General features: G+C 43.7%; 1 protein-coding gene across 10 annotated transcripts in view; it reads left to right on the top strand.

Moving 5' to 3' along the window:
- TLE3 (TLE family member 3, transcriptional corepressor) overlaps window positions 1-24,862 on the top strand; it is a 59,226-nt gene that overhangs the window by 23,389 nt on the left and 10,975 nt on the right. For 2 of the 10 annotated variants that reach the window (XM_020982121.2, XM_078151229.1), the window contains exons 5-13: window positions 188-250; window positions 2,391-2,495; window positions 12,281-12,485; window positions 15,915-15,931; window positions 19,705-19,824; window positions 21,517-21,567; window positions 22,449-22,601; window positions 22,836-22,968; window positions 24,125-24,318. In XM_020982121.2, the coding sequence (XP_020837780.1) occupies window positions 188-250; window positions 2,391-2,495; window positions 12,281-12,485; window positions 15,915-15,931; window positions 19,705-19,824; window positions 21,517-21,567; window positions 22,449-22,601; window positions 22,836-22,968; window positions 24,125-24,318 (1,041 nt within the window). The remainder of the gene's footprint in view (window positions 1-187; window positions 251-2,390; window positions 2,496-12,280; window positions 12,486-15,914; window positions 15,932-19,704; window positions 19,825-21,516; window positions 21,568-22,448; window positions 22,602-22,835; window positions 22,969-24,124; window positions 24,319-24,862) is intronic. The other 8 variants (XM_020982176.2, XM_020982157.2, XM_020982166.2 and 5 more) reach the window with 8 other exon arrangements.

Here is a 24,862-nt window from a genome sequence, read left to right as displayed (position 1 = left end):
CCTCCCTCTAACCACCCTTGAGTGGGCTCATGAGGAGGAAAGGGCTGCTATTGCTTGTTAAAAGAGAAAGCAGTTTTACATTGTGGTTGGAAGTCTGGAATTAGTCTCGACTATGACATTTTAGTGACTTTGATTTATGTTCCCAAGTTGACGTGTAAAACTTAATGTGATCTCTTTTTCTTTTCAGACAGAGATTGCTAAGAGACTGAACACAATTTTAGCTCAGATCATGCCTTTTCTGTCGCAAGAGGTAAGATATGTTTTCTTCCCCTTTCTCTCTTGCCTTTAAAACATCTAATGAATTTCCAAGTCAGTGTTCTTGAATGGTGGCAGAAGTGACTGTCTTGAATTTGGTAATGTTGTTCTGAAGAGACTTGAGCAATTTCAAGGGATAGACAGATCTAAAAGTGCATATTTTTTATATCATTGGGTCAAATGGGCCCCTTCCCACCATCCACAGAGGCAATTTCTACCATTGGTGCTGTGCCTGGTTAATTGACTATACTTGGTGTATAGTCGACTGGGGCATTTGACTGCCTTGGTTTACACCCTGCCAGTTCAGGGCAACCCTGCCCACAGTTATGAAGATGTATATATGTAGGTCTCAGTTTTCTTATATAGAAAAATGAAGGAGTTAGATTAGATTACTTTTGCAGTCTCTCCCAGTTGTAAATCCATGTCATCTCTATGACAAACGAATTCTGTTGAACAAAAGCCCTCAGTAAGTGGTCAGCCCAGATTAAGGTGAGTGTGTTGGTCTTTTTTGTCTGGGCATTAGCTTTATAAAAGGGCTTCTTCCACTTGGATAGGACAACATCCTGGATTTTTGGTGGGAAGGAACCTTAGAGGTTATCTCATCCAACCCAGTCATATTACAAATGAGGAAACTGAGGTACAGAGAGGTCATGTAACTTGCTAAAAGTCACTTAAGTAGTAAGTGGAATAGCTGGGGTTCAAACCCAAGTCTTCTTGACTTCAAGCTATCACACTGCCTCCCAATTTGGGGTCACTAATTTGTTAGGTGGGAAGAGCAGTTACTGTTCTCATTCCAACCTGGTTCTTTTGGGGGGCCTTATATATACTTTATGATCTATAGTTAGGTGTATTTCTGTGCTTCAAACTTTGGCTAGTTCCTATTTGCATCCCAAGCTTCCTGCTGGGATGCTGTGCTTTTGGGGAGACTCTTTCTTAGATATTCCATACTGCATGTTATTGGGGCTTAAAAGCAAGCACCCTTTCTCCCCCTTCCCACTCACATTTATCCTCTGGTCTCAAAAGTTAACACACGTGAAAGGATAGTTGTTCACATTCCTTTTTGAAGTCCCAGCCCCTGAGGTGACTAAATGATCACTCCCTTCGGAGGTTAGATATCCCACCCCAGCCTGGCACAGTAGGTAAAGTGCTAGAGTCAGAATGAAATGAACGTAAATCCTACTTCAAATCACCTTACCAGCTTCTCAGCTTCTTTACCTGTAAAATTATCCCCACAATGGTAGCAGCTACCTTACAGGGTTGTTGTGAATAGTGGGATCAGACTCAAATAGAAAGGGGTCCTTTTGGGGGCACCTACTGACTTAGAAAGCCACAAATTAGCATTATCTATGTTGTATTGTATGTCTATTTATTCTGTTAAACATTTCCCAATTCTGGGGCGGGCTGGCTGGCAGTCTGATCCCTCTGGTCTTGAGGATCAGATGAGAGAATGTCCTTAAAATACTTTGCAAACCTGAAGGTACTGCTTGTTGTGGTGGCTGCTTGTATGTAAAGTGAAGAGGTGGGATCAATAACGTATCAAGTCCCTTTCTAGTTTTCGGTCCTATGGAACTGCCTCATGACCCATTCACAGACAGATTTCTTCTTATATATAATATATATAAAATATACTGTCTTGTACAGTGAACTGCTTTTCATTTACATACATATGGGTGGTGGGCAGAGAAGAAGAGAGCGTTTTGGGTGAAGACTTGGGAGGCAGCTGAATTCTGTGTTGTTCTGCATCAGGGCTTCTCAGAACTTTAAAAATATTTTTTTTTGGTAATTTCAATATTATTGGATTCCTTTGTGATCTTGCATTTTTAATTTCTGCATTTAAAAACATTATTATGAAAAGTCCATGGGCTTCACCAGACTGACGTTGGAGTCCATGGCACATAAGGAAAGTTACAAGCCCATGCTCTATATATGGGTTTGAAAAAAGAGATAAATAAATACCTGAGCAGAATGAGAACATCTTAGCAATATGTGTCTAAGCTTTTTTTGAGGGAACAGTGGTGATCCTTGCAACTTTGGTGTCCAAATCCTGATTTAGAATTCTTCCTGTCACTTGTAGGGACCATCTAGTGTTCTAAGGCTTGTTTTAATGGATGCTCCTACACCTTTGTTTCCTTTAGCACCAACAGCAAGTTGCACAAGCTGTGGAACGAGCCAAGCAGGTGACCATGACAGAGTTGAATGCCATCATCGGGGTACGTGGACTCCCCAATCTGCCTCTCACCGTGTGTATATCCCTTTTATTCCTCTCATTTACCATAACCAGAGATCAACCCTGAACTCAGTTGGTCTCAAAGAATGGTGGCTTTAACCCTCCTCCTGGACCCCACTGGGGATTTCCTCATTGGTTTTCCAAATTGTTTCCCAGCTTCCATCTGGGAGGTAGCTGAAAACAGTTGGATTTCCACTCTTGCCTCTAAATTTTTTCTTTGGTCTGGCTGTTAGCCTGCAAAGGGAGACAGTTGGTTCCTCAGGGTTCCCCTTTCTCTGGCTCAAAGTAGCCGTGACTCAAGGTGGGGGAGGAAGGGAGCCTGTCAAGACAAATACGTGGCAAAAGCTGTTGTATAGTGGGGCTTAAAGGAGCAGTCATCAACACGTTACACCCTGGCTTCGAGGCGGAGTATCCTCCTGCCTTTGGGGGCCAGGCAGCATTAAGTGCTATTTCTCTAGGCAAAGGTTCACCCTTCTTTTGGCCACCTGGGATCAGAACTGTCTCTGTTGTACTGTTAATGTGAACTGTGCTGTGAAACATTGGTTTTTGCTTCAATATCCCATGCATCGAGTGGCCCGTTTCAATGTTGGTTATGTTGCAGCTGACTCAGCTGGCACTGAAGGCCCTTTAGGTTTTAAAATTGGAATCTGGGCTATACATGTAAACGTTTCTATGCTGCACAAGCTGCCTGCCCAGTGTGGGGGTGGGGTGGGTTGCCAGTCTTCACCTGGTGGATCAATCAGATTTCTGTGTTATCTTTCCTGCTTCTTATCTAAGTACCAAGGTTTGGTGTGAACCTGAAAATATTTAGGTTGCTCACTCAAAAAAAAATTTTCCCCTCCCTTCTGCAGTTTTATAGGGATAGGGAATGGATCTTTTTGGTACAGGGAACGCTTGAATGAGGGAGCTGCTTCTGCCAAGAAGAGGTTGGCACCTTCTCTGCAGATGAAGTCTGCCTGGAATGCCAAGAAATTAAATGACTTGTCCAGAGTCCTAGTGGTAGGACTTGAACTCAGGTTTCCTGGCTTTAAGGCTGGGTCTCTATCCAGTCTACCAAGCTGCCTTACTGATTTATATTTGGTCTTTATTTCAAGGGGAGAAAAGGACAGAAGATTTTCCCTTGTTTAGTAAAAGCCTATTTATGGTTTTTGGGTTTTTAGTATGGTTTAGTTAGAAAGCACCAGACCTGATTAGGACACTTGAATTTTCATTCTGGTTCTGCCACTAAGTTAATATGTGATCTTTGAACAAGTCACTTGACTGATTTCACTGAGTTTCATTTTTCTGATCTATAAAAATGAGAAGTTTGGACCCAGTAGCCTCCTAAGGCCCTTTCTAACTTTCAAACTTTCAGAAGCGACATTTCAATTGTAACACTACTATAATAACACACTTAGTACTTTTGAGGCTTGCAAAGTGCTTTGAAACCACCCCATGAGAGAGGCCGTGTAGGTAGTATTACAGCCATCTGATGGATGAGGAAACCGATGTTAGTCCATGGTCATAGAGCTAGCAAGTATTTGAGGTAGGATGCAAACCCAGGTATCTCAAGTATTGGACTGTTCTTTTTCTTATATCATACTGCCTCTTACTAGCTTTTGTATGTTGGCTTGCTGACTATCTGCTTAGGATAGGAAAACTGAGTCACCACTTGTACTGGGAAGGATTGTATGACCAACCCAACAAGTTTGTACTTCTGGGGCCCATTCACCAAAAGGAAATTTCTAAATGCCCTCAATGAGTGGTGGTTAGCCAAGCCTGGAGTCTACTAATGCTGTGGCTAGGGTAAATATTCACCCTAATAATTCTCATGGAGAAGGGAAAGAGGAGGATGGACAGATATTTGGGCCAACAGACAGACAGCCCAAGACCCCAGGAAACCCAAGACTGTGAAAAAATCCTTACAGACTTTCTAGGCCTTGCATCTCAGAGGCACAAGGTGGGAGCATCCAAGAACAGAAGCATGGACTGGTAGACCCAGAAGGGACCTAGGAAACCAGCCGCCCACCGCCCTTCTTTTACAGATGACAGCGCTGGGCCCCAGAGAAGGACAATGGTTTGCCTTGTTCCACCAGCGTGTTCATGGCAGGGGCAGGATTCGAATATGAAGTCCTGGGACATCTGGCTGACCCCGGAATGCTGTGTTTGCATAATGTGCTCTCTCTGTATTTAGAGTCAGGCTCTGAGACATTTGGGGACATAAGGAGAGAAGGGTGTTTTGGGACCTGATTAGATGTGGGTTCTCGGGTGGTGTGTTTCTGCGCTTGGAGCTCCTGAACACTCACCCTGATTCTCTAAAAGCAGACTCGATGCATGTTTCTGCCCCCATTTTCACAGTGTACTCCCACCTTCTCATGTGGGGGATTTTTCTCTCCCTGTCCCCATTCCTTCCTTCCTTCCCCAGACTGCCTTAATTTTTGACCCTTCTTTCCTCCCCTCTTTCCTTTTTGGAATAAGGACAGCCTGATGAATATTACTTAATTAAAAAAAAAAGGAATAGTAAAATTGAGGGAAGACAGTATGCTTTGATTAGCTGAGCTTCCTTTAAGTAGTATTTAGGAAGCTCCACGTTAGGTCAAGGCAGCTAGAGGCAGATATTGGAATTCAATTAAGCCAACGAGTGGGGCCTGTGACCCCCATTTTCAAGGTAATTGCTTCTTCGGCTCGGTCTGAATGCAGCCATAGTCCTGTCATTAAGCAGGCAGCCATTTAATCGCTCCTTCTGACAGAGTCTCACAAGGCAGGAATTACGGGCAGAGGAGGCTTGCCGGAGCTGAGGAGGCTGTGCTTGACTGCACTCCAGCAAAGGAGAGCTAATCCAGTCAAGCTGTTCTTTATCTCTTCTAGAGCAAGAAGCCTGGGACCCAGCAGCTACCACAGTGGAGATATTTGAAGCTCATCAGCAATGGGCAGTGAGATAGAAAGTGGGGTGTGGGGGAGGTGCATAGGAAAGGTCTTGGCCTTAGTAGTGGAAGGGCAAGTGGTCCCAGGAGGCAAAATCTGCCCTGGGCAGAGCAGTGGTAAGCCAGCAGTACCCCTGGGGCTGGCCAGTTCCTTTTATTGTTGTTCTGGTTTTCGAGGGAGGGGACTGTATTGGGAAGTAGGAGTGGGAGGAAGGGCAAAGGGCTGTCAGCCCCACCCACTTTGCCCAGTTCAAGTGTGACTCAAGTGTTAGGCCTAAGAACAAATCTGGAGCCAGGAGATTGCATCTGTTCTGGTTAACCAGGAGTGGGGGTGGGGGGCTGTGATTGGGCTAGGCTGGTGGCTGTAAGCAGTAGCTCCACCCCTCTTGAGTCCTAGCTCCCAACCCTTTCCTAGAGGAGGTCTGAGCCTGGGGATGGTAGAGGGGGAGTTTGAGGAGACAGTCCCATCCTTGGTTAGTAACGTACAGGCTGTGCTTGTCTTTCCAGAAGAGGGGTAGAGACCCTGCCAACTTATTTGTAATCCAGTCTCTGAGTTTACTTTTAACTTGTTGGTCTCAGTTCCTAGGACGCTCACAACTGAAACTTCTTTTTTTCCCCATTTACTAGCTCAGAGGCTGTCTTCTCTTTTAATACATCTCCTGGATGAAGACTTTTAGTAGTACCATTTACTATAGATCAGGAGTCCTAAACCTGGGGGTCTGTGAACTTTTTTTTAAAATATTTTGATGACTTTCCCTTATTTTATATATTTTATCTTAAGTATTTAAAATCATTATTCTGAGAAGGGGTCCATAGGCCTCATTACACTGTGAAAAGGGTCAACTATGCAAAACAGGTTAAGAATCCCTACTGTAGAGTGTCCAAGAATTTTTAAAGGGGAGAGAGGGAGGATAGACCCCTAATTCAGCTTATTGGCCCTCTCTTGGGATTGGGGGCAGGGGGAGGGATGTTACAGATCATTATTAAAAGATTGCAATGAGGTGGATCCAGTTGATTAAGTTTTTGTTTTTTAAAGCAAAAACAAGCAAGTTGGAAGTGAGAGTTGTTGCTCAGAAATGTTAGATAGGAAAGAAGGGCCCTTGTCACCAGGACAGGGAGTGGGTAATCTTTCTTCCTTTCCTTTGAGGTCGAGAACTGTTAATTTTATGCATCTAGGACATTGTCTTTGGCTCTCCTGTGAAATGGAGCCCTTGATCTGGTCAGAGCCCTGGAAATGATTAGACTACTTTACTAAATTTAACCCAAGTGGTGAGCTTCAGGTGGTGAAGCATTAAATCCGTTAACAAAGGCATGACGCATGATGTACATAATCCCCTTAAACACTCTACATGCAAGATCTTCCAGCCAGACCTGTCTTGTCAGTTGCAGTGTCTTCTTCTTCTTCTCTTGATCCATATTTCTTTGGCAACTTCACAGAAGATCTCAGAGGGGAAATGTGTCTGCTTTGTGAGGGTGGCGCTTCATTCCTGAGATCTGTTTTGTTGGGATGAAGCAGGGAAAGAGGAGGGGACCTGACTGCTTAGACCAGCAGTGCCTGATCTCTAACCCACATTTCCCCTCATTTGGGGCCAAAATGCCTGGGTGGTTTCGATTTTCTTTTGCAGTATCTTTATTGTTTTGCAGGCAAATCCTGGTGTTCCTTATAAGGATTAGGGGAAACTGGAGCCGGGAAGCTACAAAATGGTTAAGGGCAGAGGCTTCTGCAGTTATTAAGGTGATTTATTGTAGGGTGCTGCAAGGCTTTCCAGCTCTTGAAAACATGACCATATCATGCTTCCCCCTGTTAACCAGCTCTGCAGCATGTTTCAGCTTCTTTATCTAGTCAGGGATACCTTTCAGACCTGGCTGAAGTTCATGAGAGACCTGGCTTCACTTGAAATGGAGAAGCCCTGATGAAGGTGGACCTTGACTGTGTTGGAAGCAAATTTCTTTACAGCCTTTATTCCATGCCATGTAAGATAGTCCAACTTACCATTTACATAGCACCAGGTCTAGAGCTATTTGAGGCTAGTGGGTGACCAGTAATAGGTTACACTCTCAAGGAGTGCAAGTTCTTAAGAGAGAAGAGGTCTTCTCACATGTCCCAGCCAAGAAAGAACTTGGTTCAGTTTCTTAACCCCCTAAATGCTACCATCTCATTGTTTAGGGGAAAGGGGGGTGGGGGGGGGCAGAGGGAGCATAGAAGATCTGAATGGGCAGCTAGGTGGCACTGTGGATAGAGCTCTGGTCCTGGAGTCAGGAGGACCTGACTTCAAATCCACCCTCAGATACTAGCTTTGTGACTCTGGCAAGTTGCTTAACTCTACCTCAGTTTCCTCATCTGTAGAATGAGCTGGAGAAGGAAATAGCGAACCACTCCAGTATCTTTGCCAAGAAGACCCCAAATGGGGTCATGAAGAGTCACACATGACTGAAAAGGACTGAACAACAAGATTATCTGAAACCAAAGAGTTAATGACAAGGCCTTTCCATCCATTAAAAGAGAAGATGGAATTGCCTCTCCTCCCCCTAGCTGTCTGCCCAACCTTTTACGTGGTCCTGCTTCAATGAGAAGTTCTCAGTTTTTGAATTTTTGTATTCATTGACTGAATTCTTTGCCTGACCCTGCCATCTCTTAGCCAAAATCCTGATTCAGCTGTCTGGACACACATAGGATGAACATGATAACTTCTAAGGTCCCTTCCAGCTCTAAATCTACATTCCTCTCATGTGGTTCTCTGCTGTGCATGGACAATTAAAACAAATCACTTTGTGTCTGGTACCTTTAATTACACTGGGCCTCCATAGACATTAAAATATTTAGTAATATGAAGAGATCACATGCCCTTTGTTTCAGAAACTTTTCTTCTCCCAAAACAGCTGCTACCCCTCTGAAAAAGTATGCCTATGTTTATGATCTCCCATAGCTGCAGTTAGAGATGGGGAAAGTTTCCTTCGCATCCAGAAACTAAAGTATTCATCCTAGTCATTTCTTAGATGTGCTGCTAATTCCATCTTACATGTCAAAGTGGCCTAGGATTCAAATTCCCAATTCTGTCTTCCTGTGGTCAGAAGAGGAAGAGATTGGATGGTTAGGGTACAAAGGAAAGATGGAAAGGATGAAGGTGCAATTCAACAAAGCATCTGGTTCCCATTAGAGGGAGTTGAATTCCTGACTTGAAGGATGGCATGTGTGTGTGTGGCTTTGGTGGGGGGGGGGGAGGTGGGAGGATTGCCAGAATGCTTTGGTATGGGGAAGATCACACAGTTTAGAACAACTCTCCTGTTTTTGTTGTTATTATTGTTTGTAATGGATCCACACTTTCAACCAACTTGGGCCAGGCAATGAGGATATCTTTCTTAAGCCTCTAACGCTTTCTCTAAATTGAAACCAGGCCCTCCTCCCCCCAAAAAAGAAAACAAAGAAAAGGTGGCTGCTGACCTTTACCTTCTGCCCTTCTTGGATAGATGAAGTTTGATTATATTTCTAGAGGCAGCTGAGTGTAGCGGAAAAGTGTATTAGGCTCAGAGCTGAAAGCAAAGGGTCCATGTCCTGCCTCCAAAACTTAATCGTTGTGGGACCTAAGCATGGAGAAATCATCTAACTTCTTTGGGTCTTGGTTTCCTCATTTATCAAGTGAGGAAAATACCTGTAAGATTTACTTGGTAAGACTGTTGTGAAGAAAGTCAAATAAGATGATGCTTATAAAATACGTTGGTAAATTTGGTTTTTTTTTTTAGTTTTTGGTGAGGCAATGGGGTTAAGTGATTTGCCCAGGGTCACACAGCTAGTAAGTATTATGTGTGTGAGGCTGGATTTGAGTGCTCTATCCACTGCACCACCTAGCTGCCCCTCTGTTGGTAAATTTGAAAGCGCTACATAAATAGAAGTTATTATTGTGTTGGATTAAGGAAAGAATTATGCAGATATAAAATGGCATCTTCTATTCTACCTTATCTTTGTTAAAAATACTTCATACGAAAAGTGAATTTAAAAAGCCATGGTCCTCCTCACTCTGGGAGTGGATGGACTTAATTCAGCCCCTCTTCACCGACAAAAAGGAAAAGGATGTGCTAGTTAACACCTTTGACAAAATTGAACTAATTCTGGAATTAAGTCTAAACCAATAAAAAACAAAAACGTTATAATTCTATGTAAATAGTGAAGGAAGTTCTTGTGGTGGAATGACATGAGTTGCATTTAAACAGTAATTATGAACCAAGGGTATCCCTAAACTGTCTTCTAATTAGTAAAGGAAAGCTTCCTGGAAGAGGTGGGTTTGCATACTAATGACAGAAGAATACACAGTTTTAGGATTGATTGGATTTCGTTCCAGAAGATTATCTGTGAGTTGGCACAAGGTTTCTTCCCTGAAACCAACAGCAAGGATAGCTTGTATTTCCATACAAGTTTTTAGTTTACTGAGCACTTTCCTCACAACAACCTTACGATGTAGTTATTATAACCGCCATTTTAACAGGTGAGGACATAGAAGTTCAAAGTCAAAGGGTTATAGTCAAGTAGCCAAACTGAGGTTTACACAGGTTTTTCCACCCTCAAGTTTAGTGCTCTTTCTACTACAAACCCATCACCTGCTTGGCTACCTTAATGATGGTGGCAGCCCTGCCATCTTATGCTTTATGCCCTTCCTTCCTCATTCCAGGTATCATTCAGCATGGTTTGTGAGTGTCTTTCCTGTTAGCTTGTGAAAGCTACTTGTAATCCGGGATTGCTTCAGTCATTGTATTTGTGTCTGCAACACTTATCATAGTATCCTGGCACATAGTATGCAATTAATAAAGACTAGATTGATTTGAGTGATAATTAATGTCCTGGACTCTAGAGGAAGACCTGAGTTCAAATCCGACTTCATATACTTTCTAGTTGTATGACCCTTGGCAAGTCACTTAACCCTGTCTGCCTCAGTTTCCTCATCTGTAAAATGAGCTGGAGAAGGAAATGGTAAACCACTTCAGTATCTTTGCCAAGAAACGGAGTCATGGAGAGTTGGACCTGACTGAAACAACTCAACGTCAACAAAAAAGAGAAATAAGGGAATGTTTGGGAATGTGTGGATGTGTCCAGCTACTAATTTTTTAAGGGCCTGTTTTGATTAAGATCCTATGCCTAGGTGCTGGGGACACACAAAAAACCAGAGGTCGTGGTCTTCTGGGGAGTTTACATTTTAAGGGGAGGGTAGAGCATGTACCTAGACAATTACAAAAAGGAGATTATATTAAGGTCTGGGCATACCCAGAAAGCCTTTTTGCAGGAGGGGGCACCTGAGGTAAAAATTCTAAGAGATGGAGGAGAAGAGGGAGTCATTGCAGACAAGGGGGCAGGCTGTCTTATGGCATGAAGTTGGAAGTCAGAATATAGAGTTTAGGAAATGGCTAATAGACTAGTTCTGTCAGAATGTAGAATGTATGAAGGGGATTAATAGTAAATAAGTCTGGAAATGTAAGTTGGCACCAACCTGTAGAGGGCATTAATTAAATGCCAGGTTAAGGTGTTTATAATTCTAGTGGCAATGGGGAGCCACTGAGGTTTTTTGAATGGGAAAGTGACATGATCAGACCTATACCTAAGGAAATTAACATAGAAGCTTGAGGCCTATGATAAAAAGCAGCAACCTGGAGTCATCATTGGGGAGGAAATGAAAATCTCTGGCTCTTGACCCAAGAAATCATCATTGCCTGATATCTGAACCACTGGAGTCTTAAACCTTTATCATTTCTTCCCTGTGCTATGGAAATTTTTTTTATTGAGTTGGAGGGAGGGAGCAGCATATCAGTGGCCCATCAGGATGCCATCTCACAGTTAAAAATGAATCCCAGTCCGACAAGAATTCAATGCAATCGCATGACCACCTGAACTCTGTATTCTCTTCCCCCTCTCTCATTCCCTCCTTTCCCTCCGACATTAAAAATCTCTTGAAAGGAAGAGCTCTGGGCAGATTGTCAATAATACCACCTCTTCCTAGGCCCAGGATGATTTTTCGGTCCTTATTCAAAGGAAGTGCTGTGCTGCCTGGTCCACAAAGCTGATGGACTGTGGTGTGGTCTTGATGAATAGCTAAGCGTGTTGTGATGACTTAGAGCCTTAGTTGTAATGGTAGCTGTTCAAGGGCTTTATTTACCATGGGCATAAGGTTAGGAGGCTTGTATTTCTAATTGATGTCTTTCCTAGAAGTGTTGGGGTGGGGGAAACTGGTAGAACACAGCCCATATTGGATGAGGTAGGATCGTTCCTTCAGGGAGTTAGGTAGTCAATAAGAATCTAGGTTCTACCCTAGCCCCATCCCAACCCAACCCCCTTGCACAACCTTGCCTTGATCTCCTAATAACTGTAAGTTGTCATTCTAGCCCTGCAGATGGCAGTCTTTCTAGGCCACAAAACCTCCAGGGTCACGGGGCAGAGGCTTTCCTAAGGATGTTGCCATGAGAATTGGGCTACCAGTATTGTTTTTTAAGGCCTAAAAACTGGAATACATTGAAGAGTTAAAAATGAATTCCCTTGAAGTAAGAGGGAGTCCTTGATGAACTTGGGTGGTTCTTTTAAAAAACATGCATTATTTATTGCTATCTTGGAAACAGGCATATTTTGAAAATACTGTCCTGAGTCTATGTGGTGGAGTTTGTAGAAATCTTTTATCTAAATTGAAGTCCATTAATTCAGGCTGTTCTTTCAGAGAGAAGAAGATGTTGTCTCAGCCTTGGTCAAAGGTTTTGGGTTGTTCTACCCTAACCCCTCCCACCCACCCCCATTATGAGTGCATGAAACAGGATTTGCCCCTTCTCCACTTACTTGTATGATCATGTTGCCATTCTGTTATCTTCTTGAGGTATTACTACTTCCTCATCAGTTTACTTATCCAAGCTGGCTTTATTACAGCAGCAGCAGCTCCAGGCCCAGCACCTCTCCCACGCCACTCATGGCCCCCCTGTCCAGTTGCCGCCTCACCCTTCGGGCCTCCAGCCACCAGGCATCCCTCCAGTCACAGGAAGCAGCTCAGGGCTGCTAGCGCTTGGTGCCCTTGGCAGTCAGGCCCACTTGACTGTGAAAGATGAGAAAAACCATCATGAGCTGGATCATAGAGGTAAGGCCATGGAAGGAAAGAGGGGAGAAAGAGGAGGAAGGAGGAGGGTTCTGTTGGGAGCCGAGTCTCGTTGTAGGCAGGAGCCACAGTTGTGACTATTTAGCTGTTAAAAACTGTATATTTGTCCCCTACTCGTTTTAAGACCAGCAGGACAGTAAAGAAATTAGAATTATGTGAGCTTGACTTTTCTTATTCCAAAAAAATTATCTTCTGCTGTGCTCAGAAGCAGCTCCTCGACATACAATGAACACTCCATGTTCATTTCCACATCCCTTGACGTTCTTTTGTGGAATAATATCCTCCTCCTTACCTTTGTCTATCTAAAACTCATCCATCCATCAAGTTCCAGTGAATGAAGCTTAGCAGAAGGGCATTGGATGGGGGGGGGATGTCAGGGGTCAGGGAGACTTGGGTTCAAATCCTGATTCAGACACTTAATTAGCTGGGCAAGTTCTTCACCTCTCAGTGCCTCATTCTGCTCATCTATAAAACAAGGGGATTGGGACTCAGCCTTCTAAGGTCCCTTCTAGCTCTAAATATATGATTCTGTGATTCTATAAAACTGTCCTTGTCTGGAAACTTCCTCACCACACCTTCAGCCCTTAAAAGTCTTGCCTTTTTCTGAACCATGACTACTTAGTCACAGAATGCAATGCAGTTGAAAAGGGGACCTTGGTTTACCTGATCCAACCCTGCATCATACAACCTAACACAATTAAGTTTATACTCACCATTCTATAGCATCTCTGTCTTGCTTTCCCAAATAGGTAACAGTTTCTTTAAAGGACAAGGACCTCCTATTATTTCCAAATTCTTCACAGAATCTAGCATGATTCTGGGTTTGCAGAGTAGGTGCTTAATAGATGCTTGAATGGACAAATGATTGATTAATTAATTAACTTGAAAGTGGAGAGAGTAGGGCAGACCCAAGATGGAATGAGATAGGGGGCATCTTTCTTCCTGGAGAGTGGCTCTCCAAGTCTTTCTCTTTGGAGATTTGGAGATGTGATTGATCCTTAGGTCTCTTCATAGCTGGGCTCTCTGCCCAGCCTTCCCTATTTGTTTCTTTCAACTATTCCCATAACCACATCCTCTATTCTCTTCCTCTGTACCTTTCACCCCAAAGATGCACACACCCATCCTCTTTAGCTTGTACTGAAGTGTTCTTCTTTGCATTCTGGCTTAGACCCAGCAAAGAATTTGGAGGCATGACCAGCCGAGCCTTCTCCTTCCCCCCACCCCTCCCCTTTCCCTCCTGGGTTTTGGAATCATGTGGATTAGAGAGTTAACACTGGAACCACAGGGTTTCACAATCCTTTGTGGAGTAGAGACCAAGCCCTTGGCTTCTCAGTGAACCAGACAGGCTCATAGAGTTCAATTAGGAGCTTGTCTCCCACCCTGCCAGGTAGATGGAGGAGGGAGAGATTCTTTTAAATAATATCATTCTCATTTTTCCCACACCCCCAACTGTACAAATAAAGCCCAAATAATTCCCTTTTGGTGACTGGTGCCTGGTTCCCACTCTTTCCTCCCCCTTCCCATCAGAGCCCTGTGGTCTCTACTTTGGCAGCCTGGTTGGCAAGAGCCAATTGAAGCAATTGATTTCAGAAAGGTTAATTTTTAAACTGACAAACCTCATAGAAAAGCTATTATTGTGTTATTTCCAAAGGACATAGTGAGCTGAACCTGCTACCCTACTAAAACCAGACTTTCTTTGCCTTCACCCTTTCTCAGTGGGCTCAGAATGAGGATAGTCTTAACACTGTTGAGGTGTCCTGGCTGCCATGTGGTTCACAGTCTTAGAGGTGGCTCTGACGTATTCTTTTGCTTCTGACTTTCTTTAAATGACATCTTAAGAAGTTCTGCTATCTTCTATTCCCCATCTAAATGACAGTGACTCCTGGCTCCTGGTTTGTTTTGAATATACTTGGTACTAGGGAAAACAACACCTGCCCTGCCTACTTTTCCTGTCTTTAAGGGGTTGGTCTTTGATATGTGGATTTTTTCATGCTTTCTTGAGTGTTCTCTTCTTGTTTCTTCCTATCTTCCCCTTCTCTGTTAGAATCATTTATCTTTCGAGGCCCAGATCAGATGTCACCTCTTCTGAAAGTTTTCTCCATTCTAATAAGATATGATCTTTCTAACCTCTGAACCCCTATGGTATTTTACTTGCATGCTCCTGCCCTTGAACTTATCATATCTCTTTACATCATAGTTCTTTTGTATCTGTGCTTTCTGTACTTCTAGCAGATGATAAATTCCTCCAAGGTAAGAGGGACTGTGTCTTAATTCATCTTTGCATCTCAAATGGTTTCTTCTTCCAAGCAGAGGTTTGCACATTTTAAGTGTTCCATAAATATTTGAGTCAATGCATGATGCTGCTACCCCGAACGAGAGACACTCATATCTACCTTGTGTGACTTGTGTACTCTTTAGAAATGTGCTTGCAGATAGTACTACCTTTCTTCCCACTACCCACCCATTTGAGTCAGGAAATGTCTGTAATCAGTGCCCTCCCTCCCCCTCCTCAATACCCCCTCCCCAAACCAAAGATTAAGGTGGCCTTTTAGAACATTCCTTTGAAAAGGCTGTTGATTCCTGCTCTGTATCATCTAGGGACTATGATGAAGGGAATGCAAATTCTGCCCCAGAATTTGCTTCGAAAATGGCAATCTTTGTTTCAGCCCTCATTTTAACCCTTTGGCCACTAGCTCAGTCTTTGGTCTCAAGCAGCAGGAGGACTGCAGCCTATATTGCATGCCTGGATTAGCTCTGGCTGCAGGTTTTCCTACTTTTTGGTGCTTTGCCCAGCTCCCTGGGAGCTATAGCTCCCACGCTTTTCTCTGGCCAGGTGGGAAGCATGTGAGAAACCCTTTTCCATCCCAACACCCCCTTCTGTCTGCCTACACTTCCTTTGTTAGCCAGGTAGGTGTCTTTTGACTGACATGGTCTCAGGTCAGAGGATCGGACCTTTAGAGCTGAAAGGGACCCTAGAGACCATCTAATGCTGTGCGCACCCCCCCCCCCCATTTTGCAAAGGGGGGAAATGGGACCAGGGGAGATCAAGCAACTTGCCCAAGTCTAGAACTTAATTCTTTGGAGAATGAACCAGTCGTTCTGCTTTCTGTCTCTTCGTGGTGTGTCTGAGAGTCAGGAGTAGATCAAGGCCAGTGCAAGTACTCGAGCCCAGAAAGATTAATTTTTAAACAGGCAATCAGAAAGACCATTACTGTGTCAATCCCCAAGGAACTCAGTGAACTGGGACTGCCACCTACTAAGAAGGAGACAAAACAGAGCAAAGTAAAAGGCAGCTCACATTATGTTAGGCTCAGTCTGAACTTGTTTTCTTTTTTTTTGTTCCCACTGCCATGTCTTCCTTTCATGTTGGATGCACAACCCTACCTCTGATTTGGGCTTCGTTTTGGAAAGAGAGAGAATCCAGCGCGGTAAGTGACCTGCATCTGACTGTGTTACAGGGTTTGTTTGGGGATGGGCTGTGTGTGTGTGTGTGTGTGTGTGTGTGTGTGTATTCATGCTCTTTTCTTGCTCTGAAAGTTTCAAAGGCCATCTTCTCCATTCTCATCCTGTTGTTTCTTGAAGGGAGAAAGCAGCCTATGATTGTCGAGAAAGAGCACATCACCACCCCCATCCCCTCCCATTCAGCTTCACTTTAGTTGAAGGGAATCTTAGCAAACCCTTATTGTCCTTCCAGGGTGCCTTTTACGGGGTGCCAGCCCTACTAGCTCTAAGGTTCCTTTTAAATATTTGTGATTACAGAGGCCCTGAGATTCCATTTCAAGTGAATAAGCCTCCAGAGTGAGTGCACTAGAGTCTGTAGATGAGGAGAAAAATCCTCCAGTGATTAGCAAAGCTATTTAATTTCTGATCACTGTTCTTTTATCTTGGGCCATCTAATCTGTTGGGATGGCTTTGGTTATTACTTTGTGTTAAGTAGGACTTGGAAGGTCAAGCAGTCAACTAACCATCTAAATAACATTGGTTGCTCACAATCGTTGCCTCGGGCAGGTTCCTCACCACCCCCATCCTTTAAAAAAAAAAAAGAACCCTTCATCTCTCTATTAGCCATTCTCCCTTTGTGTCTTTTCATTTGGTTTCATTGGAAAGAATTCATTTTAGCAACCTGGCTAGAGAACAATGTTTAGATTTATCAACCCTCTATAAACTGAACCTCCCTTCCCTCCCTATTTCCACCCCCCCATTCCCCCTCCCTAAGGAGGAAGCAATGTGGTGTATGAGAAAAGGCACTGGCAATCAGGGAATTACCTGTCCCATCTCTGTCACTATTGTGTGTGACATCGAAGGGAATAATTTTACCTATCTGGGTCTCCAGTTCTTCCATCTACAAGATAAGAATACATGACTGCTGCCTCCCAGGGTGTTTGTGAAGAGTGTAGATAGATTGAGTCCTGGGAGTGATCTTAGAGGTGATCTAGTCCAAACTCTTCATTTTACAGATGAGGAAACTGAGGCCTAGAGGAGTGAAGTGACTTGTGCAGTCATACAGGCAGGGATTTGAACCCAGGTTCATGGACACCAAGTCCATCACTCTGCTTTGCCCCCATGCTACCTCTCAAATGAAATGTTGTATATGAAAGCACTGTGCAAATATTAAAGACTCTTGGGAAGTCCAACTTTCATAGATTTCCCCAATCCTACCCTCCCATAGTCCCCCCTCCCTTTTCCTTTTTTGTTATATTGCTATTATTGTTTTTATTTTACGTATTTGTTTTTGCTTTGGGCCTTATGCCCAGTTAGATGAAAACTTTTTGTTAAAAAGAAACCCCCAAGGGGACCAAGAAAAAAACCCTACCCCACTAAAAATCCTCCCTTTGCATAGATCTCCTGTCATCCATGCACTTCAGGCATACAGAGCAGAAAGGCCACAAATGAGCCTTTGGAGGATCAGACGAAGATGAATCAAAATGCCATCTGAGCTGGGGGAGGGAGAAGGGGAGGAGAGAGGGAAGAGAGGAGGGGGTTGGTGTGTGTTGGGGTGGGGTTAGGGAGGGCATTAATCTGTCCCTTGGCAGCCGGGTCATCGAGAAAGGGCAAGTCATCCAAGGAGGAGGGGAAAAGGGAATAGAAATATTTCAGACTAGGTAGGGGGAGGCTGGTGGTGCTTGTGGTGCTGGTGAAAGAGAGTGTGTGGAGGGGCTGGTCCCTGGAAATTTTCCCGATGGGGGTTAATATGGAGTATAATCACAGATAGATTCATTCATATTTCCTTGCCTAGCCTAAGCAATAAAAAATACTTAGTTTTTTGGCTGCCTGCCGACAAAAGGCGGACTGGATCGATGCCTCTAAATGCCTGACATGACTCTCTGGTAGTTGCAAGGTTTTTCAGCTGACTGCATGAGAAGAAAGGACTCCGTGTTATCCAAAGCTACTTATTGGGTACTGAGGAGAAACATGAGCTGCTCTGGTTCTCCCTTTCTTCCCCATCTGAAAAGAGAAGCAGAAGAGCTTAGAAACATTTCTACTTAGCATGGGGTGGCAGCCCCTGTTAGAAGAGCTGAAATGATGGTAATTTCTGCCAGCGCTGGTAGGAACTAATTGAATTGCATCTGTGTTAGAGCATTGCCCGTTTGTGCTGCTGTAGTTAAGGTTGGGTTGCACTTTCCATTATAACCTCCACTCTCTGTTCAAGGCTTTATAACTCTGCCATTTTAATTTGCTCCAGGCAGAAACTTGGCAGGGACAGGATTTGCACAGAAACAGGCTTAGGAAATGAATTTGTTGTGCTGCTGCTCCTGTTACCACAGCATCATTTGTGCTGCCCCGCAGCGCGCACACACACACACACACACACACACACACACACTCTTTCTCACTGTCCCCTCTCTCTATGTATATGAGCCAGGGTGTGGGTCTTTAATAGAAGGCAAAGTCAAGGGGAAGCCTCAGAGTCAGGAAGACTTAAGTCCTGCCTTTAAGTTCTACTAGCTCTGTGACTCTGGATGAAGTCACTTAACCTCTCAGTGTCCTCAACTCTCTAAAATTGTAAGTTACAGATGAGTTGCTGATCTATATCTGTGCAGGGAAGTTTTCCCCACAGAAATGAAAACACAGGTCTGGGACACCACCACAAAATTTTGGGGGTGAATGGGAATTGCCCTCAAGTGACCATTTTTGTCCACTCTGTTTTGTCCATTTTAAAACACTATGGAAATATGATCTACTATTGACTATTATTATTTCTTCCTATTCAATCTAGTGCAAGTTTTGTCCTATCTTTCAGGGTCATAAGAAATGTCATGGGGTCTAGATGAAATGCTGAAATGTTATGAAACATAAACACTGAATATGAATATATGAAATATAAAATACATAATAATACAAATGCCAAAATTACCCCTAGAATGATACTGGGTGTGATGTTATTGTTACAGGCAAAATAATCCATTGGCTAATAGCACTTCCCATCGATTTCCCCCTGCTCAGCTCCCAGAGTTCTTCTAATCATCATGGAGAGGTCTTCCTGTCCATTAATATTATACTGGTTTAGTAAGATCTTCCCTGAAAACACGTCACTGTGTGTTTTTCTCTTAAAGACTTTACCACACTGCACCTCTTTGTTTTGTAGCAAAAGAATAGATTTTCTTTTTCAGGAACAATGCCTTCATTTTTAGCCATTGCATCTTCTAGCCTTGCTCTTTCTTCACTCTCTGACCCCACAATTCCAGGTGCTAGTTTTGGAAGCCTGGATTCCTTCCGTGGCAACAGCAGTGGGTGTTCTTGGGCCCAGTGCTCTGTTTCCTGTCTCTGTTGCTCCTTGGCTTTGGACAGATCACTTGACCTTTTGGCACCCTAGTTTTCCATCTTGAAAACATGAATGATTGTCTGCCAACTTGGATTTCTTTAGGAATAAGAGTATGTGTGTTGTGTGTCCTTTCTCACTTGCATTTCTGTATGGATAGCTGACAAATTTAGCAATATTCCCACCAGGTATTTAGACTAAAATGCTAGCAAGCTGGTCTAGGGAGAGTATTTGTAACCTGAGGCTTCTAGTTCTGACTTTTCTACAGGAAGACTTGGGTAGACAAAAGGTGTACATGTGTGTTTGTGAATTCATGGGCATGTGCACCAATGTATTGTGTAAATGGACCTATATACTCAATGCTAATAACAGAATTCTTCTTAACTTACCTGCTAGGCACAAAAAATATCTCTAATGGCAAGACCAATCTCTTTGTTTCAGAATAACTCGGTGTCTCCTTCTGAAAGCTTGAGGGCTAGTGAAAAGCATCGAAGTTCTGCTGACTATGGCATCGACTCCAAGAAGAGGAAAGCAGAAGAAAAAGACAGCATGAGTCGATATGTAGGTCTGATTGGGTGCGACTGTCATCTTTTTTGGGGTGGAAGGGCTAATGGGGGGAAAGGCCTAGGGCCCTGTCCCAAGGGCAGTAGCCTTGAGGCCCTGCTGCTTCAAGGATGAGGCGACTAGCTAGAATCCATAGGGCCTCCTGGAAAAGAGTAGATGGGAGAGGCAACTGGCTCTCTCCACTAGAGATAAAAAGCTCATGCTGAAGTTTTCATGCATCTTCTCCTACCCAACCCCCCTCTTCCCATTGCCCATCAGTTCAGATGAGACTATAGCTGGCTTTTTACCAGCATTGCCTTCATTTCCACACCAGCCCTCAAACTGCATGTTGTCCTAATGTGCCATCTTGTCTTCAAAGGTTTCCCCCACACACCCTTCCTCAAAAGAAAAGGTGGCAACAGTGATAGTTAAAAATAAGCCATTGTAGCTTTTTTTTCAAAATGATTCACAGAAGAGAAGTATAAGGAAGTTCAGAAGGCAGCCCACATGAGTAGGGCAAGTTTTGAAAGTAATGTGTAGAATTTATTACATGCTGTTTAAAAACAATACAGAACAAATAGAATGAAGGGGTTGTTCATGGCTTTGTGTAGAATGCTCTTTTTGTGGTGTTCTGCATTTATGGGGGTGCCCTCTTCCCCTTTTGGGGGTTTTTAAGATTTTTTTTGAAATCTCCCCACCAGAAACTAACCTTGATAGTTTTACTCTGTATCCAAAAGTGTTGAGGGGCCACTCACACAATCCAAGACCAGTGACTATAGACATCATTTGTAATAGAACCTCACTGACCCTCAGGACAATAGAGCCCAGACTGTGGTTATGAGATGGGGTCCTTCTCAAGGGACAAGAAATACTCCTTATTCAGAAGGACCTTGTTCCTAAATGCAGTGACGTGGCTGTACTCCATTCTGTTCTAGCAGAGGAAGTGAGGGGGCGAGGGAAACTATCTTAAAACTATCCTCTGGAGTTCTTCAAAGTTCATTTTAGTGATCTTGAAGCCTCTGTTCAGGGAGAGCAAATATCCTTTGGATACTGATGAAGTAGGCTCCTTTTCCTTCCTGGAAAGAGATGACTCCAGGATATGTCCGGTCCTCATTTTCAGCATTGCCCATTTACTCAGGTGTTCTGCTCCCATCCTTTAAGACCCAGATCAAGTCCCATCCTAGTCTGCAGAGCCTTTTCTCACCACCCAGCTCAGATACTGCTCTCTTTATCTCTTGCCTTCCTAAGCTCCAGTGGCATTGATTATCTGGCCTTCTTACTTTGGATGCCACACTTCCTGCTTATATTTTGGCTTATCTTTTATTGTGTGTGTGTCTAATGCTTTGTGACCCCACCCTCAACCCCTTATTGTGAGGAGATGAGCAAAAGTATCATTGCTCAATAACATTTTTGAGTGGTCACTCTGCACAGTTCCTGGCCCCAAAGGGCTTATAGTCTGGGATGGGGAGGCTGCAGAACATGTTATCTGTAACTAAGGCAGGGAAAGGGTTAAAGTGCAAATCAGTATGCAGCAAACTGAATTTAAAAGGGAGATAGCAGAGTAAGAGCAATCAGATTGATGGATGGTTAATTAGGGAAGGTGTCCTGTGGAAGTTGACTGTGTTTTGAAGGAAAGGGATGATGTGTAAACTATCAGAGGTAAGCATGGAGGGTATTCCCATTTCTTACCTACCTCTTCTTACCTTGCAGGATAGTGATGGGGACAAGAGCGATGACCTTGTGGTAGACGTATCCAATGAGGTGAGTAAGAGACTCTGTTGTAAATGGGACATTTAAAAAGAAAATGAATTTTTTTTGTTTTTTGTTTGTTTTTTACGAAGGACTAAGATTAGAAATCCTTTCTGAGAATCCTTAGCTGATTGGAGACCATAGCAGAGACAAGTGACCACATGTAAATCGTGTTAAAAGGGGCATCAGATCCCATGGCTCCTGAGCTGAGGGAAAGATGAAAACTGCAGATTGGTATTTCTTGTTAAATCTCTGTCTAAGCAGAGTTGAGTTGTACCCCTATCAAGCTGCTTCTTGCTTGTGTTCTAAGGAAGAATGTGATTCTTAGATATATTAAAAATGGGAGTTTTTGAGGGTTCTGGGATAGGTAGCTGTGCCTTCTCTTCTGAAATAGATCATTAAAAGCGTATTAAAATATGAACTAAAGGAAAAATGTCCTTGACCAGTTCCTTGGTCCATCAAAGCAGGCCCCTGCTCATAATTACAGGAAGGTGTGGTCATTCCCAAAATCAATCCCAGCAGGTTAGAGATAGCATATCATGGCAAGAACACTGGCCACTGGAGTTATGAGACCTGGATTCTAATCCCAGATCTGCCACTAGTTAACTCTATGACCCCGGACAAATAATTTCACCTCTCCATTTTCCTCATCTGTAAACTGATGGGTTTGGACTCTTAGCTTCCTTCTAGCTTTAATTAGTATTCCAAGATCTCTCTGTTATACCTCCAAAATGTCTGTAGGAATGTAGAGACCCCTGAACCTGGTCTCTTCTCAGGGTCTGGACTTCACCAAGTCCAGATCAATTACTTCTCCTTCTTTCTCCCATCTAGCAACTATAAATTTGAACACTTGACCTTAGCGGTTGCTATAAATGCATTTCTTGTGTTTTTAGGATCCAGCCACACCCCGGGTCAGTCCAGCCCACTCCCCTCCTGAAAATGGGATAGATAAAACCCGAGGACTGAAAAAGGATGCTCCTAATAGCCCTGCCTCGGTCGCTTCCTCCAGTAGTACTCCTTCTTCTAAGACAAAAGACCTTGGTCACGTAGGTGGTGTTTGCTGCTCCTTATGTGCTCATGACTGGCAGCGGGAGGAGGGGTGTAGATGCAGATTTCTCGAGTAACCCAGAAAGAGCTTCAGTGACTCTGGGGTTTATTTCTTAGTGGGTGGAAAGGGAGGGTGAGCATAATTCACTGTCTGAAGAAGCTGGCTTTTGTAGGCTGTTGTCACAGGAGCGGGGCTCTTCATGTTTTCCTTTTTCTTTACCCTTTGATTCCAGAATGATAAATCCTCTACCCCTGGTCTCAAGTCAAACACACCAACTCCAAGAAATGATGCCCCAACTCCTGGAACAAGCTCGACTCCGGGGCTCAGATCGATGCCAGGCAAACCATCTGGCATGGATCCCCTAGGTAGAGATGTGGGCCCTTGGGGTTTGAGGGGTGTGTATGTGTGTTGGGGGGGTGGTCATTGGCAATTAAGAGTCTTCTTTCTTGGGTGTTCTTCCCTGGGTTTGTGTTCCTGACAGAGACATGGGTGAGGATTTTTCAAGGCGTGGGTCACCTAACATCTGATCTGGTTTACAGTGATTCATAGATAAAGTACCTTTGGAACAAATCCAAAGAAGGTAGTCTTAGCTTCTGGTCCTGGGGCAGCCTGAACCCTAGTTGGAAATCCAGGACAGACCCACTGAAATAATTCAGAATGCTTAGTTTAGGAATATGCCAACAAATGCAAAAGATTGTAATTTAAGAGGTTGTGGGTAGAAAAAGCACGTAACTAGAAATTGGAAAAGTTAGATTCTGGCTCCAATAAGCAGTTAACTCCTTCTGTGGCTGTAGGTCTCATGTTTCTGTATCTTAATTTTCTTATCTATAAAAGTTTGAAGTTGAGTGGATTCTACCAGAGAAAATTTCCAAGAGGCCTGGATTTCAAAGGGAGAGCTTGGGTTCATAGACTCAAAGGGACCTCAGAGGCCATCACATCTAACCAGGGAAAGGAACCGGACCTGTGATTTCGTTGGTTTAGGGAACTCCCAAGTGAGGGAACCATCAGTGCAGGCCTGGCACCTTTTCTGCAATTAGGTTCTAATCCCAGTTCTGCCACTATATAATGTTGATACTAGATAAGTAATTTAACTTCTCTGGGTCTCAGTTTCCTTCTTTGTAGAATGAGAGGATTTGACTCTAAGGTTCCTTCCAGCCCTAAGTATTCCAGGTTCTCACACTTCTACTTCCAGAGTATATATGGCATTTTGCCTGGAGCGAGTGTGTTACTTAGTGACATTCCCCAAGTTATGCCATATTGGAGGAAGTGAAAGAGGGTGGGGAAGGGGTCTGTGAGTTAGGTTTTCCAGTAGCTTGCTGTTCACATTTTATTGCATGGTCACATGGCTGGTATGTGTGAGAGGATGAACTTAAATCCAGGTGTTGCTAATTTCAAGGTTCTTTCTCTAGTCACACTGCCTCTCAGGGGAAGGATTATCAAAGTGGTTAGAAGAAGGTGGGAGATGTGAAGGGTTTCTTGGAACTGTAGCCCTCTAATATATAATCTCCTGTTTCCATTTAGCATCTACTCTCCGGACTCCCATCTCTATTGGCTCCTATGCAACTCCATTTGCTATGATGGGCCATCATGAGATGAATGGCTCACTCACCAGCCCAGGGGCCTACGCAAGCCTACACAACCTCCCGCCTCAGATGAGTGCCGCAGCTGCCGCTGCAGCTGCCTATGGTCGATCACCAATGGTGAGCTTTGGAGCTGTACGTAGAACTTTTGGCTCCTTTCAATGGGCATGGGGTGTTGTTGGGCTAGCATTGATTGGGGTAGACGACCACTCAACCATGGGCTGTTCTCAGCACTTCTGGGGTTGGGGGCTTCAAATTTTAGGGAGCGTGTCCATGTGGAGAACTGGAATATAGGAGATAAATAAGGTGACCTTTTAAGATTTCCTCCAGTTCCAAGGCTTATATGACTAAGTAAACTGGCAACCCTAGGCTGTAGAAGAGGTGTTTTCTAAAGGGAGAACTAGGGGACGTTGGAAGTTGTGTTGGAAGTATTGATCTATATGTCTGTAATGGGTTATGCCTTATAAGGGATATTTAAGTATGATATCTCCAGCCCTTAAAAATATTCCTGACCTCACTCTAGGGTGTTTGAGATAATATTACTTTGGGCAAGGTGCACAACCTTTCAATTTCTTTATCTGTAAATTGTGCATAGCAGTATATCACAAGGTTATTGAAATGCGTATGACTATAACCATCATCTGTGTTTATCATATTAATACATTAGACAAGTGGTCTT

This window comes from Phascolarctos cinereus, unplaced genomic scaffold, assembly GCF_003287225.1.
Source record: "Phascolarctos cinereus isolate Bilbo 61053 unplaced genomic scaffold, phaCin_HiC Scaffold_3;HRSCAF=262, whole genome shotgun sequence".
NCBI classification, from domain to species: domain Eukaryota; kingdom Metazoa; phylum Chordata; class Mammalia; order Diprotodontia; family Phascolarctidae; genus Phascolarctos; species Phascolarctos cinereus.
This window is presented reverse-complemented; position numbering and strand designations above follow the sequence as displayed.